This window comes from Parasteatoda tepidariorum, chromosome 2, assembly GCF_043381705.1.
Source record: "Parasteatoda tepidariorum isolate YZ-2023 chromosome 2, CAS_Ptep_4.0, whole genome shotgun sequence".
In the NCBI taxonomy this organism is placed as follows: Eukaryota; Metazoa; Arthropoda; class Arachnida; order Araneae; family Theridiidae; genus Parasteatoda; species Parasteatoda tepidariorum.
The window spans coordinates 78,108,400-78,128,044 of record NC_092205.1 but is presented as its reverse complement, the minus strand read 5'-3'; the positions used below and the strand labels follow the sequence as shown (position 1 = coordinate 78,128,044).

The window sequence follows — 19,645 nt, the reverse complement described above, 5'->3', positions numbered from 1 at the left end:
AATACAGTCTAAAGAGAAAAAGAACATCTGCTGCCCAACAGACATGCATATGCTATTGAACCGCTAGCATAGAGAAAAATAATAGCATTGCAAATTAACTTTTAATTTTGAAAATTGACAATAGAAAATAAATAAAATGGTTTCTGAACTTTTGCTAAAAATTCTTATAGAGTAAATCAATAAATCTTTAACACTCATTTAAACTTTTTGCGTCACAGTGATTGAACTCTTTCCACTTTACAAGACAGGCTAATGGACTGTTTGATGCACTTAGAACCTTCTTCCACTCCGAAAACATTCAACTATTGTAAGTTAATACCTTCATACACTGGGATTTGGGAAAATTAAGAATTTTGCAGAACAGATTAATTAATTAATAGCTTAATAAGACTGAAACTGTATGTTTTCCTGAGAAATCACAATTTTTCTTTCAAAAAATTACTGAAAACCATCTTACAGGAACAATAGGTGCCAGTTTAGGAAGTAAGGCAGCTTGCATTCAACGCTAATCACACTGACATGATCATGGCATCTCTCACGAAATTGTAGAGCTTAGCCTCCATGACTCCTCTGGCCCACAATGGGCTGTTGCAGGAATGCTTTACTTTTATATAGCATAATTATAATTTAAGTTCAACTTAAAATCTTTATAAAATGGAAAATATTGACCTAAAAAATGCCAACAGTAAAAAAAAGGTTGTAGGATATACGTATTATCATTTCTGTCAGGTCTGGTCCCAATTGTATCGTATAATTGAGGTACTACGAAAGTTAGATATTTCAATAACCTGTAATATTATTTAGGTACATATCATAATAATTTATACTACATATTATGATATATTATATTAATTTTCAACATACTAAAATAAATTAGAACAAAATTAATAAATACAAAAAATTTATGAGAAGCAGATGCATATTAACCCCTTCGGAATCGTGAGATTCTCACTTCATTTCCCCCAATATCATAGAGGAGACTAGTCTTTCTGACTTTAGCAGTGCAAGATCACCCAGACCTACAGTACTCTCTTATTTTTTGTAATAGTATCAATGTGCGCTCTTTAGTCGCATCAACTTGGAATATGCAAGCCTGGTGAATAGTTCCTATATCCATCTGTAGGTGCTGAAGGGGTTAAATCTATCTACAAAACTAAACAACAGAATAAGCCATTTAATAAAAGTCTAAGCTCTATATTTATTTTGATTGAATCCGTAATGAATATTGTACTACCAGTTCAAATATAACAAATGATTATAAAATAAATAAAAATTTAATATCTTAAGTACATTTCTTAGTTGCATAAACAATGAAGTGTCAAATTAATTAGAACAGTTTTGCAAAACTATCTTTAAAATAATTTCATTAAAAAGTTATTAATATAGATTTTATCATTACTGTTTGTGATGATAGTGTTATTTTTCTTAAAAACAAAATACTACAATTCTAAAAGTGAATATTTCAAAAACAAATAAAGCAATTCATTGTCAGCATAAAACTATATTATTAATAAAAGTTTAAATTTGTGATTAATGGATTACTCGTTAGAATAAAAAAACAGGTTTATAAAACTTTCTACATGAAAGATTTTCGACACTTTTAATTTAAATTTATTAAATCAACTATAATTACAATTAAAACTTACAATAGTTTATAAAATATATTAATTGTTCCCAATAACAATAGACAATAACTCAACAAAATAAAGGTCCAAAAAAATAAGGAAATAAAATTTTAAAAAAAGGCAAAGATTAAATATAATGATAAATCCCGCTTTCAAATTGCTTTGAGAAATGTTTTCCTGAAAAATCCCACATAGTTAATAAGAAGTCTCTGTATATTGCGCTTTACTTGCAAAAAATGCCAAGAACTTATAAAGTACTAACCTGGAAAAAATACTAAGGAACAGTTTAATGCTGAAATGTGGCTTATCACTAAATTGTTCTTAGCCCTCCATATATATCCACCACAACAAATACACTTTAAACTATAGCAATAATTAAATTACTTGAATCAAAATTTTATAATCAAAACATAATTAAAACTAAATTTAAATGGACTGATAAATACTACTACAAAAATCAATATCCAGAAACAAGGGACACAAATTAAAACCCTTTAAAAATTAAGCATTTTTTTAAAAAATGAATAAGACTTATGATCATGCCAGTATTGTATTTTTTTTTAAAAAAAAAAGCAATCAATGATAATCAACTATAACTATTAAAAAATTATAAAATGCACATAAAAATCACGATAGTTAGTTAATATTTTAAGAACATCCATTTTAGCTCATCAGTAATGAAGCTTTATACAAATAGGAATGTTGTTTTTTCAAAACGTATAAAAAGGCACAAGAAGCTCAGTTATTATCATAAAACTAATAACAATCAACACTATACAATAATTAATAGAGTTTATCACAAGTAGTGTGTTTCATCAGCAAAAACACGGAATGCGATGGTATGAATATGCCAGCATATCTCAATCCAGTGGTTAGACCTCCAACTAAACAACAAGTCATCTTGGCATGGAAGGCTTACTTGGTGAAGAGTTTTTCAAAGTACTGAAAAATATAAATCATTTTATATAGAATAGTTCAAGAAAAATACAATGCAATACTAGGTGAGTTTTGTTGTTTGGAGTGTTTTGTATCGTTATAACCCTGGAAATACATGAAGAGTTTAAAATATTTCCGTTGTTTAACCCCTTAACGCTCGGTTAATTTTCAAGAAAACTGTCATAAAAGTGCCTATTTTACCAAATACACGTATTTGATTAGTGCTGACATCTAGTTTAAAATAAACTAAATATCTACAATTACCCTAAAAATATCCTAGTACTGCCATCTGGTGTGTAAAATGGGAAATGAAATGTTTTCCGAGGAAAAGAAATGAATTAGTTTCATTCTTATTGGCACGTTACTGAACACTCCAGCCCGGAAATTTCGCGGGAGTGAGAAGGAAAGGGTTAAATGCCAGAAAGTGGAGATATTCTCTTAAATCTCAAATTTTGTGCAAGTAAAAGATTTATAATTAAATACAATATATAATATAACAGATAAATGCAATCAGAGAACTGAAATTGAAATAAAACAAATTTAACTTGAAGGTTAGTTTTAACTGCTCACTGATCAGAATGGTGGGTATTCTGGCTCTTGACTTAAGTTCCATTGTCTTCTGAGTTATGTCCAAAATTCCATTTGAATAAGGAGTGGTTTTGTTTCCATTCTAGCTATTTTATTGATGGAAAAAAATTATTCCTGAAGGATCACTAAATTTGTTAGGGATAGCATCGTAGAATATTTGCTTTTGAAGAAAATTTCTGTTTTGAACCAAGAAATGAAGAAAGCCAAAACTGAAAGATGTCTACCTTCAAATATTATTTTAAAAAAACTAATTAATAATAAAAAATAGCGTAAAACTTGTCACACTTAAAGACAAATTATACAAAACGATGGCGAGGAAAATGTTGGGGCATCAAGAACGTGAAATAAAATATATTCACTCTAAAGGCTGAATTTAGAAAATGCACAACATGTTCTTCTATATGCTCTCTCATTGCAACAATCAGTGAATTTAAAATGATTTTAACATCAGCTGTTAGTTTAAAAAATTAATATATTCTGCAAAGCTTCTGAATATTGTTTTTTATACAAAAAAGTATGAAGTAATTAGTTTCTCCATATTTCTATACAATCTAAATCTGAGCTCAGCAAGCTTACTAAAATGTTGCTAAGCATTTCTACAATCTCTTCACTTATAACGTGAGTTCTAAAAGCTACACTTAATTATTTACAAATAAATTGATCTATAATTTCACATGACAAAAAATAAACATTTCAACTCGAAAATACAGTTAATAAAATTCCTATTACCAAAAAAATTTAAATAAAACTGAAAACAAATAAGTAATTTTTTTTTTCAAAAAAAAAATACATCACTATGGTTAATTATAATACTGAATTAAATATTAAACATAGATATTAAATTCACAAAAACATTGATCATATTGTTATCAATTCCACAAACAACAAATTTTTGAAAATTTAAAATACACAAAAAGGTGAAAGCTAAAACCGAAAACAAATAGGTGCTTTGTGTATAACTAAAGCAAAACAAATTTCGGTACTTTAATGGCAAAATGAATACAAAAGCTTATAATGCATGCAGCATTATTACGCATAAAAACAATTATCAACAGTTTATTATTTTTTTAAATAACACATAAATTGAAGAATATACATTAAGAATTAAATCAATTCATTAAAACATATGCTTTTCAAGCATTTATAAGCTCCTTAGTCTGAAATATTTCATTCAAAAAAATATTAAACTTAAAAAAATTATCCAATACATATAGCTTCATTTCTCTTAGAAGACTATAATGATTAAAATGAAAATGAATTAACCGTTGCTGATAATCTTTTATTTCTTTATAGCTGAGTTTTCTTTTATATTACATAATAAATATAAAACATTTCAACATAAAAATTTTTTTCACAGATTTAAGTAATTAACTTTAAATTGGCAGTGTTATTCTAATTTTTGATTGCTTTAAACAAAAGGTTAACTCTTACTAATCTTTCTATTTAATACATAATTGCTTCCTGCTTCAAACAAAAGGTTAACTCTTACTAATCTTTCTATTTAATACACAATTGCTTCCTGTAATAAGAAAGAAACTAATTTAGTTTGCTTTGATAAAGAATTTTCTATGTGAACTATAAATAGTTGAGTAAAAAACCATAAAAGTATAATAAAAAGAAAGAACACTTAAGAAATATAGTTTTGAAATTTCACACAGATTAAAACGTTTTTCACACATTTAGCCTAGATGTCAATTAATTTCTAGATATAAGTTTATAATTTTAATGACTACAATATTGTTGTCCTTTGAAGTCACATTTCAAAAAGAATTAAAAACTAATTTTATTACAGTAAAAAAGCAAAATTATATTCATATTCATTGCATATTTATTTATTCATATTTATCATATTATCTTAATGAAACTATAACACATATATATAATAATTAAAACTATACTTCAAAAATGCGCAGTGATTTCTTATTTAGGCACTATTGCAAAACTTTCATTTTATTTTCCTCACTCCATTACATTGCTACAGATAAAGAAGTAAGAAGCACATGCAGAAGTATTAAAAAGATACAGCATTTTATACCACTTACAGGTGAGTAACTTAATAGTGTCCTACTTAAGAGAATACAACCTAAGATAAATAGTGATTATGTATAATTACTTTAATGGATTATAATAGCAACAGAGAAAAAGTGGCAGGCAGCACGTGCAGGTGAGGTGTAAGCTAAAAGCATGTTAGTAGCATCCTACTTACAGAATGGAAGGTGGGTAACGAGATATAAAAGATGGGTAGTATAGAGGGTCTAGGGTCGAACTGTACTTGACAGTCCGACGGATATCTGAAGGAAAGATTAAGGGCCTGAGGTGATAAAGTGGAGGCTTTAGGCTAGAGATATAGCTGCTACTGGGATCCCAAAGTACCACAGGCTTGGAAGGGGCATGCCGTTTCTTGCGCTGGACAGGAGGTCGATGGATTGGTTCAAGAACACAGCATGCTCGGTGTCTGTTTTGAAATGAAGAAGCATAAATGTCATGGCTTATGAAAAAGTTTGTTCTTTATTAGAAATACCAGCTGATAATTATAGTTGGATAGATAAATGCCTGTTTGTAGAATCCAAGTGTATTGCATTTACAGTGTTTCAATTTTAGAAGTATTAAGTTTTTGGTTATTAAGCAACAATTAGATAGTTAGACATGCCATGCCATAACAGGTATTACATATTTTCTAGGTTTTAAATTTCTTTAATTTTATAAATTTAATTTTTTTTAATTATTCTTACTCCTTTTATAACTAAACTAAATCAATTATTCAATTTTTATCCCATTTAATAAAAAGTGAATATAAAATACTTTCATTCTTTTCTTAACAATCAATGTAACGACTAACTTTTTATTCAATTACAAGCGTATGAATAATTAATTCAGTGTAAATATCAAAATCATATCAATTATATATAAAGTACATATCAAAATCTATTTTTAACGATACTCTCCTTAAACTGCTTTATTCTTTTATCACAAAAATGCTTTGGTTACAGGGTTATATTAAATTCTAACAGTCTTTTCAACAATCACTTTAGCCAGATCATTTAATATTAATAACGATTAATTTTTCACTTAAAAATCTTAATGCATCAAATGATTCATTTCCTCAACAACTTTAAGAAATTGTCCAAGATTTTGTAATGACTTTAAACAATGGTTCATGTCAATGATTTAAGTACAGTTTTTCTTAATGAGTCACAATTTTTAATTTCTTTTTCCTGTGCTGATATTACTTATGTGAAAGTATTTTTACTCATGAAAAAGATGAAGAAATCAGTTTTGCAATTATTCTGGATGAAAACAACTAAAAACTTTTTTTTTAAATTATTGGTTCACTGCTGTATTTTTTTAATTATTTTTATATTATTACATACTTTAAAACTTATTTCCTATGTTTAATCTGAGAAAATGTGAAAAAATTTCTTTCTGAAGCAGTACAATCTAACACATGAATAACATTGCACCAAACAAAAGTTTCCATTTTCTTTGTTAAATACAGGACCTTGTTAATTGTGAATCTTACTAGTTATAAATGAGTTCGACAGTATTAAAAAAATATATCTTTTATGAGTTCTACTGTATTGATTTGTAACCCAAAATAAATATCTCACTTTAAGAATAAATACATTATCATGCAAAACTTTTTGCTCAACCTGTGGAAAGCCATTTGGCCTTCCCTAGAGTTTTCTACTCTTTAATCATAAAGGTAAATTTCTTGAGATAAAACTTTTAATGTTTGCACAAAGCTGAGCTAAATATTCCTCTTTTTGTAAAAAATACATTTCAAGTCATGTAAGAGCAAATTCTGCTGAAACGAATGTCAAAATTAGATTAATAGTACTCATATAAAATTAATACTAGGACTCAGTAAACAAATATGCAAAACATATACATAATAGATAAAACCTAAATAATAATATTATAAACAAAGAAATTCATCTAATACTCATTTTGATGTACAAAACTGCAAAAAACAAAAGAACACTATTCATTTGATACCTGACTGATATGAAAATTGTGTTTGATTCAAAGTGACTTTCAAAGTGCTGATTTTATTTCTTTGTTTTTACATTATTTTACTACATTACAAATCAATCTATAATATTGAGTTTGATCAAGACTTTTTCAAGTGCAGTTCTATCAATAAAAATACCTTATAAAAATTAGAAAATAAATAAATGATAAAATTAAAATAAATTTATAACTTATGTTATTATTCTTATGTTATTATAACTTATGTTATTATTTCACAATAATGAACACTATTAGATAAATTAAATTAGCAAAAGCCCTGAGGTTTGCTACTTTTCAATTTCACTTTATATTTCATACCAAAAAAATTACCTTGTTACTGACTAATATTTAATTTTAAGCTATATATTTTTCATGACTACTAAAATACAAATTCACAATCAATTTTTAATGTAGTTATAAATAATTCATTTCCATCACTTAGGTAGTAATTCAGCAAGAAAACTTTTACATTAAAGTTGCTTCATACTTTTGAAAAATTCTATATTTAAAAACTTTAAAATGAATATGAACAAATATTAAAATCAAATCATGTTTGCATCATATTCTCACAGTTATATAGATAAACCACATATAAAGAATCATAAACCAAATAAAAAATAATGACATGAGCATTTTACCTTTTACTTGCTGCAACAGGTATACTTTGTTTCGAATTGATTTTACGATTTTGAAGAGGAGAATTCAGAGGACTAATTGGCTTCAAAGGTTTCGTACGTTCTCTGATTTGCTTTGTCGGGGATATATATGTAGATGCTTCAACAGCTCCGCCTGGTGGTAAAGGTCTTAAAGGTTGAGAAGTTGTTCTGCGTAATGCACATAATTCTTCTAAACTAAAGTAATGAAAAAATTAATAATTCTTCTAAACTAAAGTATTGAAAAAATTATTATAATTTCCAAAATGATCACATAAAAAATTAACAGTATTTACTATAATTTTAAAAATTAAGAAATATAATCAGTCAATATTAATTAATTTAATTTAGTCAAGAAGTTAAAAAAATATTTATCCTATGAATTTCCCCAAATATTAAGTACAGAAACACTCTACACTCATATTTCCAAAAAGAAATAGGCTGCAAAAACTCTGATAGAAAAGAATTCCAATCAGTGCAGATCAAAGTTTAATTATAATGATATTTCTAAATATCTCGCAATATTTGATCATTTAATATGATCATTTAGTATTTTATTGCTACTATGATAACTGTCAGTTCTTTTAATACCAATTTGTTTATACAAAGTCAGTTTTAAATTATTTTAAATGATTATTTTTAGTATAGTATTTTTTACAAACAGTTTATTACGAGTAAGTTTGTTACTTCATCATGAAAACTATCATCATGAACAATTTTAGGAACAGCGAGTAAATCATGTAAAAATGAGGAATGAAAGGATACCAATCAATGAATCAGTGAATTAATACGAGTCAACAATAAGTAGCAGTAAATTAGTTTATAGGTGAATCATTGAAGGACAATTCAGTAAATAGTCGGATGAATAAATGATTTTATAAATGCATAAAAATATTTATATACCAATAAATTGATTTACGGCAATTGATGATAAAAATTTCTCATTTTCAAAATAATTTTTAACAAAATGCAAATTACAACAATAATGCAGATCAAAAGTGAAACTGTAAAAACAATTGGTTTTGAAGAGTCTATTAAACTGTTTGGATCATAAAAGATTATTCTCATTAAAAATATTGCCTATAATAAATATTAATTATAGAACACTTGATGCAATATTCTCATTAATTAAACTAACGACTTTCTTTTTAAACCTTGAATGTATTAATTGCAATTTATCTTTTTCACTTGTTTTCCAAATCAACATTTAGGATTGACATTGATTTTATAATTCTCTGAAAGAAATATTGTAATTTAAAGTTTAAAAATTTTTTTTTTATCTACATCGTTATGACTATACCAACAAGACGATTCAAGGATTTTTTTAAGATTCTCTACCCAAAATTAAGTTAAGGGCACCCTTTTCAGTTTCGCCAGGGGTGTGACGCCTTCTGTCGGCACTGAATACAAATGATACATATCTTTTATAGTATTAGAAAATGTTGTCTTTTCTANTAGGTACTTAAGGAAATATTGACATGTAGCTCAGCCCCTTTTTTGATCTACTTTTAATATTAAAAATAATCTAAATGTTTAATAAAAATAGTAAAACGTTTGCCTAAATTAAAGTAATAAAAAAAAGGTTTAAGTACTTTAGATAGCATATTATTCTTCAGCAATTAGTAGCAGCATATAATTCTACATATTTCTAACATAAAAATTATAAGTACTGATTTCAAGTCACACTTATAAAATTTTATCTAAACAAGATAATAAGATATACAGAGCCTGCGAAAACGGCAGACTATCGACCGGAACACCAGGTAAGATAGGTGTCAATCAAGACCCAGATTTAATATTCTGTAAATTATTTATTTCTTCCTTTTTTAATGTATTATTTGCTTTAAACATATATTTATAGGTTATTTTTTATTAATTATATATTCTTAGGCTACTTTTTTTCATAGTTAAAGTTCTCTAAGTAAACGTTTTACTAAAGATGGAAATAAAAGTGGGCAGGAGAACTAGATCGACATTGAATAGAATGAGTTCCGTATTTTCTAGGGATGCTCTTTTCTGTGGAGATTTACGGTTCAAGAAACCATCCCACAAACAAGCCAATATTTTCAAAAGGTGAATGCAAAAGAAAAACAGGAGTGACCTTGGATAATGACCATGAGCCTGTGTGTCAAACGTACTCTTAGTATAATGTGAGTTTGATGATACAAATCTTAATATTTTATGTAGAACATACTTCTATTTCATCTGAAAATGTAAAGTTTAAGTTTTTCATCCAAATCTTGGCAGTTTTTTTGAGAAATTGGGAATACTTAGAAAGTCTAAAAGGTGAACTTCCAAGATAATTATATAATTACCAAAATTTTAGTTAATTTTAAAATAACTAGAAACATATATACACTTAAATTTATATTTTGTTCTTTCATATATATTTAAAATAATTCTTAAGATTTTCTTGAGAAACTGAAATAATACTTTTTTCTCTAAAAATATTTTCTAATTGTGAACTGGATTATTCATCTGATTTATCTAAATGCTTATTATTTTTGTAACTATCATTTAACATAGGGTTTTATTTATTTATTCTTATACATTGTTTTATATACCAATATTAGTAAGAGTACAGAATATCTAATCTTTTTCAAAACTTTCTTGATAGAAATGATCATTTAATATTTTATTGTTACTATGACGACTGTCTGTTCTTTCAATAATTTTTTTATTCAAAGTTATTCTTAATTTTATTAATGGTTATTTTAGGATAGTATATTTCACAAACAGTTTATTACGAGTACTCTTGTCACTTCATCATGAAAACTGTCATCATGGACAATTTTAGGAACAGCGAGTGAATGAAGTAAAAATGAGGAAGGAATGAAAGGATACCAATCAGTGAATTACTATGAGTCAACAATAAGTAGTAGTGAATTTGTTTGCAGGTGAATCATTGAAGGACAATTTAGTGAATAATTGGATGAATAAATGATTTTATAAATGCATAAAAATATTTTATATACCAATAAATTGATTTACGGCAATTGACGATAAAAATTTCTCATTTTCAAAATAATTTTTAACAAAATTACGACATATGGAATGCAAATTACAACAATAATGCAGATTAAAAGTGAAACTGTAAAAACAGCTGGTTTTGAAGCGTCTATAAAACTGTTTGCGTCATAAAAGATTATTCTCATTAAAAATATTAACTATAATAAATATTAATTATAGAACACTTGATGCAATATTCTCATTAATTAAACTAACTGCTTTCTTTTTAAACCTTNTGTATCTGATTCGCCAACAGCCTCTTTCCTGTACTGAGCCAAAAATACTTCTAAGGATTTTCCTTTAAAAAATACCAAGAGTATGCTGAGTATCTGCGTTTAGTGTCCATGTTTCACTTGCATAGAGCAATACAGGTAGAATAAGAGTCTTATAAATTTAAATTTTGGTTTTTCGACTGATTAGGCTTGATCTCTTATTGCTTTCTTAGTCCAAAGAAACACTTGATTTCCATTTTAATTCAGTTGTCTACTTCTGTTTTTATGCTGTTTTGGTCATTGATCATTGTTCCAAGGTATTTGAATTCATTAACCTTTTCAAAGGTGTAACCATTTATGAATAAATGATCATGATTTACAGTTGTGGCTGGAGATTCCATAAATTTAGTTTTATCTCCGTTGATGGTAAGGCCCATATTTGCAGCAGAAGTTTCAAGTGCCAGAAAGGCCTCTCTCACTGCTCTCTCTGACTTTCCTATGACTTCAATGTCATCGGCATATGCCAGTAACTGATCTATTCCAAAGGGTGCCTTTTCGGTTTAATCCACTATCTCTGATACATTTCTCCAGAGCTAATTTAAAGAGTAGACAGGCGAGGGAATCCCCCTGACGCAGGCCTCTCTCTGTTGAAAATGGTTCCGATAATTGATCTTGAATTTTAACCCAGCATCTTATATTACTTAGTGAAGCTCTGGTTAAGTTAATGAGTTTAGCAGGGATCCCAAATTCGGCCATTGCTTTCAGTAGTTTATCTCTCTTTATGCTGTCGTAGGCAGCTTTAAAGTCTATAAATAAATGAAAAGTTTTGAAATTACATTCCTTAGTTTTTTCTAAAATTTGTTTCAGGGTGTGAATTTGATCTATTATAGATCTTTGCAATCGAAAACCACATTGGTAGTCTCCTGTTATTTTGTAGGTAAAAGGGAGAAGTCTTGTAAAAAGCAAGTTGGAAAATATTTTATATGCCATATTGAGGAATGTAATGCCCCTATAGTTACGACATTTGAGTTGGTCTCCTTTCTTAAATATGGGGCAAATGGAGCCTTCTTCTCATCCAATGGACAATTTCTCCGTATCCCAAACGTTAACCATGATATTATAGATGGCATTAAGAAGCTCTGGTTCTTCAGTTTTTAGTAGCTCAGATGGTATACAGTCGGGACAAGCCAACCTATTGTTGTTGAGTTTTTTAATAGCTAGGACAACCTCATCTAGAGATGGTGGGGGGATGTCTACGTGTTGAACTGTTTACAATTAAATAGACTTCAATAAATATAATAACCTCTTTTTGAAAATGTTATTCTCAAGCATCTAACTAACACAAAATAATACAATTATATTAATTATTAATATAATATTTTATTTTGCTTACACAATACGTATCTTAGTATAAAAACTATAAAGTCATTATAATATCAAAATTTTATGTGTTTTTATAGTTTAATTTTTAAAACATGGCAATAATTATAATCTGATGAAATATAGAATATATACTGTTTGTCAATCATGAGATAGGCCTCACAACTAAATCACCCTAACTGTATCACGACCACTACCTCACTACAATCACTACCTCAAGACCTAACTGAAATCGACCTCATTTCCAAATTGGCATGCTTAATAGACCAGATTAAGAGCTATTAAAGGAAGGAATGAGCCTCTAGCAATAAAATAAAGGGTTGAATGGTTCAAATTATTTCTTAGGAACTGTGCTATGATATCAACTAAACACACCTTTTCAATATAGCTATTGTTGTTGTAGTTCATTTACGTCTCACTAGAGCTGCACAATGGGCTATTGGCGACGGTCTGGGAAACATCCCTGAGGATGATTCGAAGACATGTCATCACAATTTTGATTTTCTGCAGAGGGGATGGCATCCCCGCTTCGGTAGCCTGACGACCTACACACGAAATCGAGCACTTTACGGTAGAACAGTTTAATGAGTCAATACCACACACCCTCGGTCCCTACGCAGACTGATCCAAGAGGTCACCCACACGCACACTGACCACTCTTTTCAATATAGAAAAGAAAATTCTAGTTCACATCTAAATTATAAACACTTAAAACTAAAAAATTAATATCCAAACATTAACTCCAAAGTAATTCAGTTAAGCCATTGTTTTAAACCTACACAGATAGTTCAAAAATGATACTGTAATTAATGTGTGCGTGAATCAGAATTCAAATTTAGAATTAATTGTGAAAAAATCATCGGAAAAAGAAGAAGAAAAACAGATTAATTTTTAGCATCTCATCTAACATAAAAACCACTTTGTACATTGTTTTAAATCAAACAAATTTTATTACCTCAAGATCATCAGCCTCAGCACCATTGTCCAGGCTGTTTCTGAGAGTTAGACAGTTTTGACCAGAGGACCTCAAAGCATTTGGTTGCAGTCTTTCACGAGGTATTGCAAGACTAGATCTACCAGGAGACTTCAACTCTTTTGATTTGCTATCAATCAGCTTCTTTTTGGTGTTATTTTGAGAATTCCTGAGTTTATGCAAGTCACCCTGAAGCCAAAGATATGATTGCTTCCTGTAACATTGAAAAAGTTTTAAGAAATGTAATTAAAATTATTCTAATAAATGCTTTTTTCATCCATTAGTTTTATTGTAGTAGAATAATTTGATTAATTTTTAATAATATCCAAGAAAATTTAGAAGATCAAATCACAGAATGCAGAATGCATAAGAAAATTAAGTTAAAACCAAAACCAATAGCTAAAGAACACATACAGCGCTTAAAAAAAAACAGAGTGCCCTGAATAACTTTTTATCTAATGATCAGATCTTCACATTCTGAGGCTCAATCTACTGGTTTGAGGGGGAGGGTAATCTCAAATCGATTCTTAGAAAAGTCATAGATTTAAAATTCTATTTCTCAGGAACTATTCAAACAATTTTGCACAAATTTTGTATTTTGCCATGTAAAATTTGATACTTTAAAATGATGTAAAATGCTACCCCTTAAAGTTCAAAATTTTTCCGATTATTATTAAATAATATAATTAAAAGTATAAATATTTAGTAAAGTTTATTTGCTTGCATGGAATTATCTTCTGAAAAACAAAAAAATATAATTGTGTACAAAACTTTTATTTCGTTTCAAAAATTCTCAATATGTACGTCAAATACGCAAAAAGTAAAATTTGGATCACTCTCCTGACAAAACTATGGGGACCATATTTCCTGAATTGCAGCTACCACCTATATTTTGGGGGTCAGAAATCCGAATCAGCCGAAAAAAGGTGAGTTTATTCAGAGAAAGTATGCTTTGTATCCGATTTCGTAACTTAAAATATTCTCTGCTGTTATTAATCAGCATAATCAAGGTTGTCCTCTTGAATTATTAAGATAGAGCACCAGAACATGAAGATCTGATCATTAGATCAAAAGTTATGTTGGGTAGTTCATTATTTATTTCTTTTTTTTGACATATTGTATACATAAGTTCAATGTTTAGACGCTTCTCACTTTGTTTATTGATTTGTGCTTTTAATATGAAAAGAAAGAAAAGAGAAGCAATGTGAGTAGTTTCTTGGTTTAAATTTGCAATACATTGTCTGGAAATTTATATGATAGAAATTGGCAGTTTATACGACGAGCTTTTAGCACAGGATCTACAGCTTGACTTCAATGAAGTTTTTAACATGTTTTTTGTCTTTTGATTTGTTTTATGGTGTTCTTTCTTTGTTTGTGTTAAGCATGCTTGTTACACACTAATCTGCAAGTAGTTATCATCATGTAGTTAATGCACCTGCATAGTTACAGCAGAAATGAGAAAATTAAGAAATTTAAAAAGTTGCTAATACTATTTTAAAAAATATTTAGTTTCTGACATAAAAAATTAAGACATCTTTTTTAAAAAAATCTATCAATATAAAAACTAATCTGATAATAAAGTAATAAATGAATAATTCCAAAATTAACTGAACCACTTACACTTTTATAGTACAATGAAGAAGTAAAATCATGGATATTAAAAGCAAATTATGATGAAAATCTGCTGCATATTCATGATTTTACAATTTCTACAATCAAAGAATTCAAATTTTCCGAGACAAAAGTAGTGAAAAGTTTTGTTTATAACATATTGAAGGCCAATAGAATCTTTAAAAAAATAAGTTGTTTTTTTTAAACTTTTTGTTGTTTAGAACAAAAATAACTTTGATAAAAAAAATAAGGGAATTAATTATAAAAAATTATATAAATAATAACAATATAGCTTGTTTATTGTTCGACGCATTGCCCTCTCATAAATTAATATCACTGTTTTAATACTGCCTAATAATATATAATTTACAAAGTATTAAAGCAGAAGGGAACTTAAGGTAAAAAAGGGGATCTCGTGATAGACTTATGATATTGTAGGCCAATGTACACTACAAAAAGGAAAAGACAATTATTTTCTCAATAAATTTCAAAGCCTAATGGAATATACCAGCATGTAACAGCCTTTGCATAACATGAAAAGGAAACTGTGCATATCTTTGCATATTATGCAGCATATCAAAAAATGGAAATCAAAATGTAATTCAAAGTTGGTTATAAATTAATTAGCAATGAGTTGAACAATAAAGTTTACATTATAAAAATAATTTTTTAATTAAAAATAATGAATTAAAACTATTAAATGAGCATCCAATCATTTAAACAGGATAATTTGAAAACTCTAAACATCAACTTCAATTTTATTGCCAAACTATCAGCAATTATTTAAAACATAAAAACAATTATAATTTAAACAACCTTAATTCAAACCTTATAATTAGAATAATTAAAAATCATAATTACTCTTCCAGCCACAGTTGCTGATGTCCTATGATGGAACCAGGTCTGCAAATTCGAATCCAAGCAATGGCTTCAGCTGCAGTAAACCTGTAGTGTTTCATAATGTAGCAAGCAATTAGAGTCCCTGTACGACCGAGACCAGCTTTTAAAACAAGAAAAATACTTAATTAATTAAAAAATTCAAAACACGCATGTCTGAAAACAAATATTTAAACAAATAGTAAAAAGTATTCATAATGTTAAAAAAAAATAAAAAATTTGAAAATGAATTTTAAAGAAAAAGAGTAAATTAAAACAAAGAAAAACTCAAATCTATTCATGCTCAAACTTATTAGTTAAAATATTTGTTAAGAAAAAAATTCAATTTTTACTAAATAAACTTAAAAATATTTTTTTTCACATTTTATTTATTTATTTATTTATTTATTTTTCGTTTTTTTTAAATTTTCAAATACTTTTTTCTGAAATCTGGGTAAACTGTTTTCAATAATGCATTTCAAAAGAAATAATTATTCAAAATTATTCATTATTAGCAAATAAAGCAAAATAATGTGAATAAAGAAGAAATAAAGGCACTAAAATGAAATAGCCCTTTTTTGTGGCTCGTCGCCTTGTTTTGAACGAAGTATACCCAATCTCCATTAGGTTTAATTAGAAAGTTCTTAAATGCAACATTCATATTTCTTCATTAAATAACAGAACAACATAACATAAATACTTCTAACATAAATATTTCATTAAATAAAAGAAAAGAAGAGAGGCAGAATTTAAGTAAAAAATTCATGTTTGTAATAATTTGGAACTATGCCTTCATTTAACTTATCCTAGGTTTACTTGACAGCTTAATTTAGTTATTAATTAATTAGTTATTAATCATAAGTTTGAACAACAGGCTCATTAAAAGATAAAACTTTACATTGATATTTAGCTTAAAGTAAAACATTAAAAACTTATTTAAAGTGTTTATACAGCTTGTTAAATTTTGAGTTACTATAAAAATAAAATAGTATACTTCCATTTACAATTTACATTGAATTAAATGTATTTAGATGCTATTTATGCTACATTTTAGAAGTTTGTATCATCTTTACGCAAATAAAAGTTTTACACATATAATGTAATAAAACAATCATCTGCTTTTATTGAAAATTATAAACAAGAACATGATAATAATAAAAAAAATTTATTTTTTGGAATCATAGAGCTACAAAATTATTAAAACATATAAAGAAATGCAATATTGTTTAAAAAATAAACAAACTTTAAAAAGTTAAATAGACGGCAGCAAAAGAATGTAAAAGAAACTGAATTATACAACAAGTGTAGTAACATTTTATAAATGATTTCCAATTTCCTGATTTCTAATTAATTTTATTTGAAGATCATAAGCAATTTTTCCTTTTTTAAAAAAGAATAATAATAATAAATAAAAAATTTAAAAAAAAAGCTTCTGATATTTGGTGCTTTATTTGTTTTTCCTTCCTTTTTTTAAAAAAAGAATTTTAATTAAAGAATTTGTTTTTTTAATTAAAGAAATGTGTATCTTGATCTGAGAAAATGTAATGTATAAACTAAGCATACAGTAATTTTATTAAACATAGTAACTTTACTAAATATCGTAATTTTACTGGGCACAGTAAATAAATAACAGAACTGGAAATAGTAATTTTATCAAATACTAAACTTTACTAAAAACAGTAATTTTACTACAATTACAATAATTTTACTAAGTACAGTAATTTTACTGGGTACAATAACTTTACTGGAAATAGTAATTTTATCAAATACAGTAACTTTACTAAAAACAGTAATTTTACTAATTACAGCAATTTTACTTGATACAGTCATTTTAATAAAATCAAGATTTAAACATCCCTTATCATTTTATTATCATCTTGCATTTTTTTTTATTAAATAAATGAAAAACTCTTCTTTAGGTTTGAATATAAAGCAAGTTTAAGCACACAAATAGTTTAAGTTATTAGTTTCCGAAACAAATATTTCTGATGCAAGTGTTTAAATACTACAATACTATTTTTTAAAAATAATAATAGTTGTTTAAGATTCAATTTAGTGAAATTATCAGCAATAGCTTTTAGAATAGTATTTTCTCATAAAAAGCTACTAAAAATTTATTCTGCACAATTATCACAGGAAGCGGGCTTGCGACGATCAGAACAAGGGATTGGTTTAAAAGCAAAAATACTGCAATTTTGTGAAAATTCAGATTTTTTATAAAAATATAAGATTTTCAGATTTGATTTAAAAATTAGGAACAAATCCGAAAAATTCTGAACAGTTGGTAGCTATGTTACATACAACTTACCCTTGCAATGCACAGCTATAGCACCTTTAGCTTTTTCTGCTAAATCTAAAAATTCTCTCATGATAGCATCACTTGGTGTACTACCATCAATAAAAAATAAGTCTCTATGGTCAAAACCATTGTCTACAAATCTTTTAGCATCATATATTTTTTTATTGAGCCTGACAATTGTTGAAACATTGTGCTTCCGAAAATAGGGTATGTAAGATTCAGGAGAATGAAATGGGTAACCTGAAAACAAGAACGTACAACTTCAATTGTCAAATAAATAAACAAAAACTTTGTATAGAAAAGTGGATGAAAAGTAATATGCTCATTTAAAAAGGTTAGTTTAGCAAAAGCTGCATTGTAACTTTATTATTTTAACAATACTAATGAAAGAAGAAAAAGTTTTTAAAAATACATTTGATGCATACTCTGGCTTTAAAAAAATTAATCCACATTAGTATTTGCATGAGATTTTTAAAAAAATTATAGAGATTACTTTATTTTTCTTTAAATATTCAAAAAATTAATCAAAATTAATAGATTTAATTCTGATTTTTGAAAAGACATGAAATAGTGCAATAAATAAAAATTCCCCAAGTTCATCATTTATAAAAAATACATTTTAACAAGTATTAGATGCATTAGTTATTAGACAATTTGGAAAATAAATTGAAAAATATATTTTTTTTTTTTAATTTATTGCTGACATAAAAAAATACAAAAATTAAAGAATAATAAAATTTCCTTTCTTTGACTGGATTTCTAATGATTCACTTCTTTCCCTTAATTATTTTCCGTAACTGTGGGTCTAATGTTTATCATTAGACCCAATGTTTATCATTAGTTTAGCTTGCAATACAATAACTTAAAAGAACAGAACTGACAATAAAAGTATGATAATTTATAAATTTTAAAAAATGGTGCATAAATATTTCAGAATACACAAAAGAAATTTCAATATTGAATAATATTAAAGTCAGAAAAGTAAGCATTACCATTTTCTATTTTACTTTTAGCATGAGGTCCACAAAAGGCAATGAATTTATTTGGCACTATCCAGCTTAAATCACCAGATTCTACTCTCTAGAACATAAAGGGGTAAAAAAAATTGAGTTCTGACCATATATATCAAAGGTAAACAAAAATTATTACTTGGCACAAAATAAATCATTAAAAACTCTAATTTCAGAATGCTTATCTAGTAAGTCCAAAAGATTTAAACAAGTACTATCTTTGCAGGCTAAATTAAAATATGAATATATATTTATTTGAATCTTTATTCAACATAAAGAAATCAACATCACATTAATCAATATCAAAATTATAAGAGTATGCTAAATACGAGTGTCAATCAATAAGTCCTTAATAAAGAGATTTAAAAAATTATTTAGCATAGATTTTTTTCCAACAGAATCTCCTTTAAGCTTGACACATATTTTCCTTCAAATTTTTCCAGCCACCTAAAAAGTATGATT

At 27.1% G+C, this 19,645-nt stretch overlaps 1 protein-coding gene across 1 annotated transcript in view; it reads right to left on the bottom strand.

The window, feature by feature from the left end:
- Positions 1-1,955: 1,955 nt before the first annotated feature.
- LOC107453736 (dual specificity protein phosphatase CDC14C) overlaps positions 1,956-19,645 on the bottom strand; it is a 104,557-nt gene continuing 86,867 nt past the window's right edge. The window contains exons 8-15 of the mRNA XM_071176930.1: positions 19,166-19,253; positions 18,183-18,413; positions 15,860-15,998; positions 13,358-13,601; positions 11,370-11,585; positions 7,799-8,025; positions 5,356-5,604; positions 1,956-2,567 (exon numbers count right to left, since the gene is read on the bottom strand). Coding sequence (XP_071033031.1) covers positions 2,522-2,567; positions 5,356-5,604; positions 7,799-8,025; positions 11,370-11,585; positions 13,358-13,601; positions 15,860-15,998; positions 18,183-18,413; positions 19,166-19,253 — 1,440 coding nt within the window. The 3' untranslated portion in view covers positions 1,956-2,521. The remainder of the gene's footprint in view (positions 2,568-5,355; positions 5,605-7,798; positions 8,026-11,369; positions 11,586-13,357; positions 13,602-15,859; positions 15,999-18,182; positions 18,414-19,165; positions 19,254-19,645) is intronic.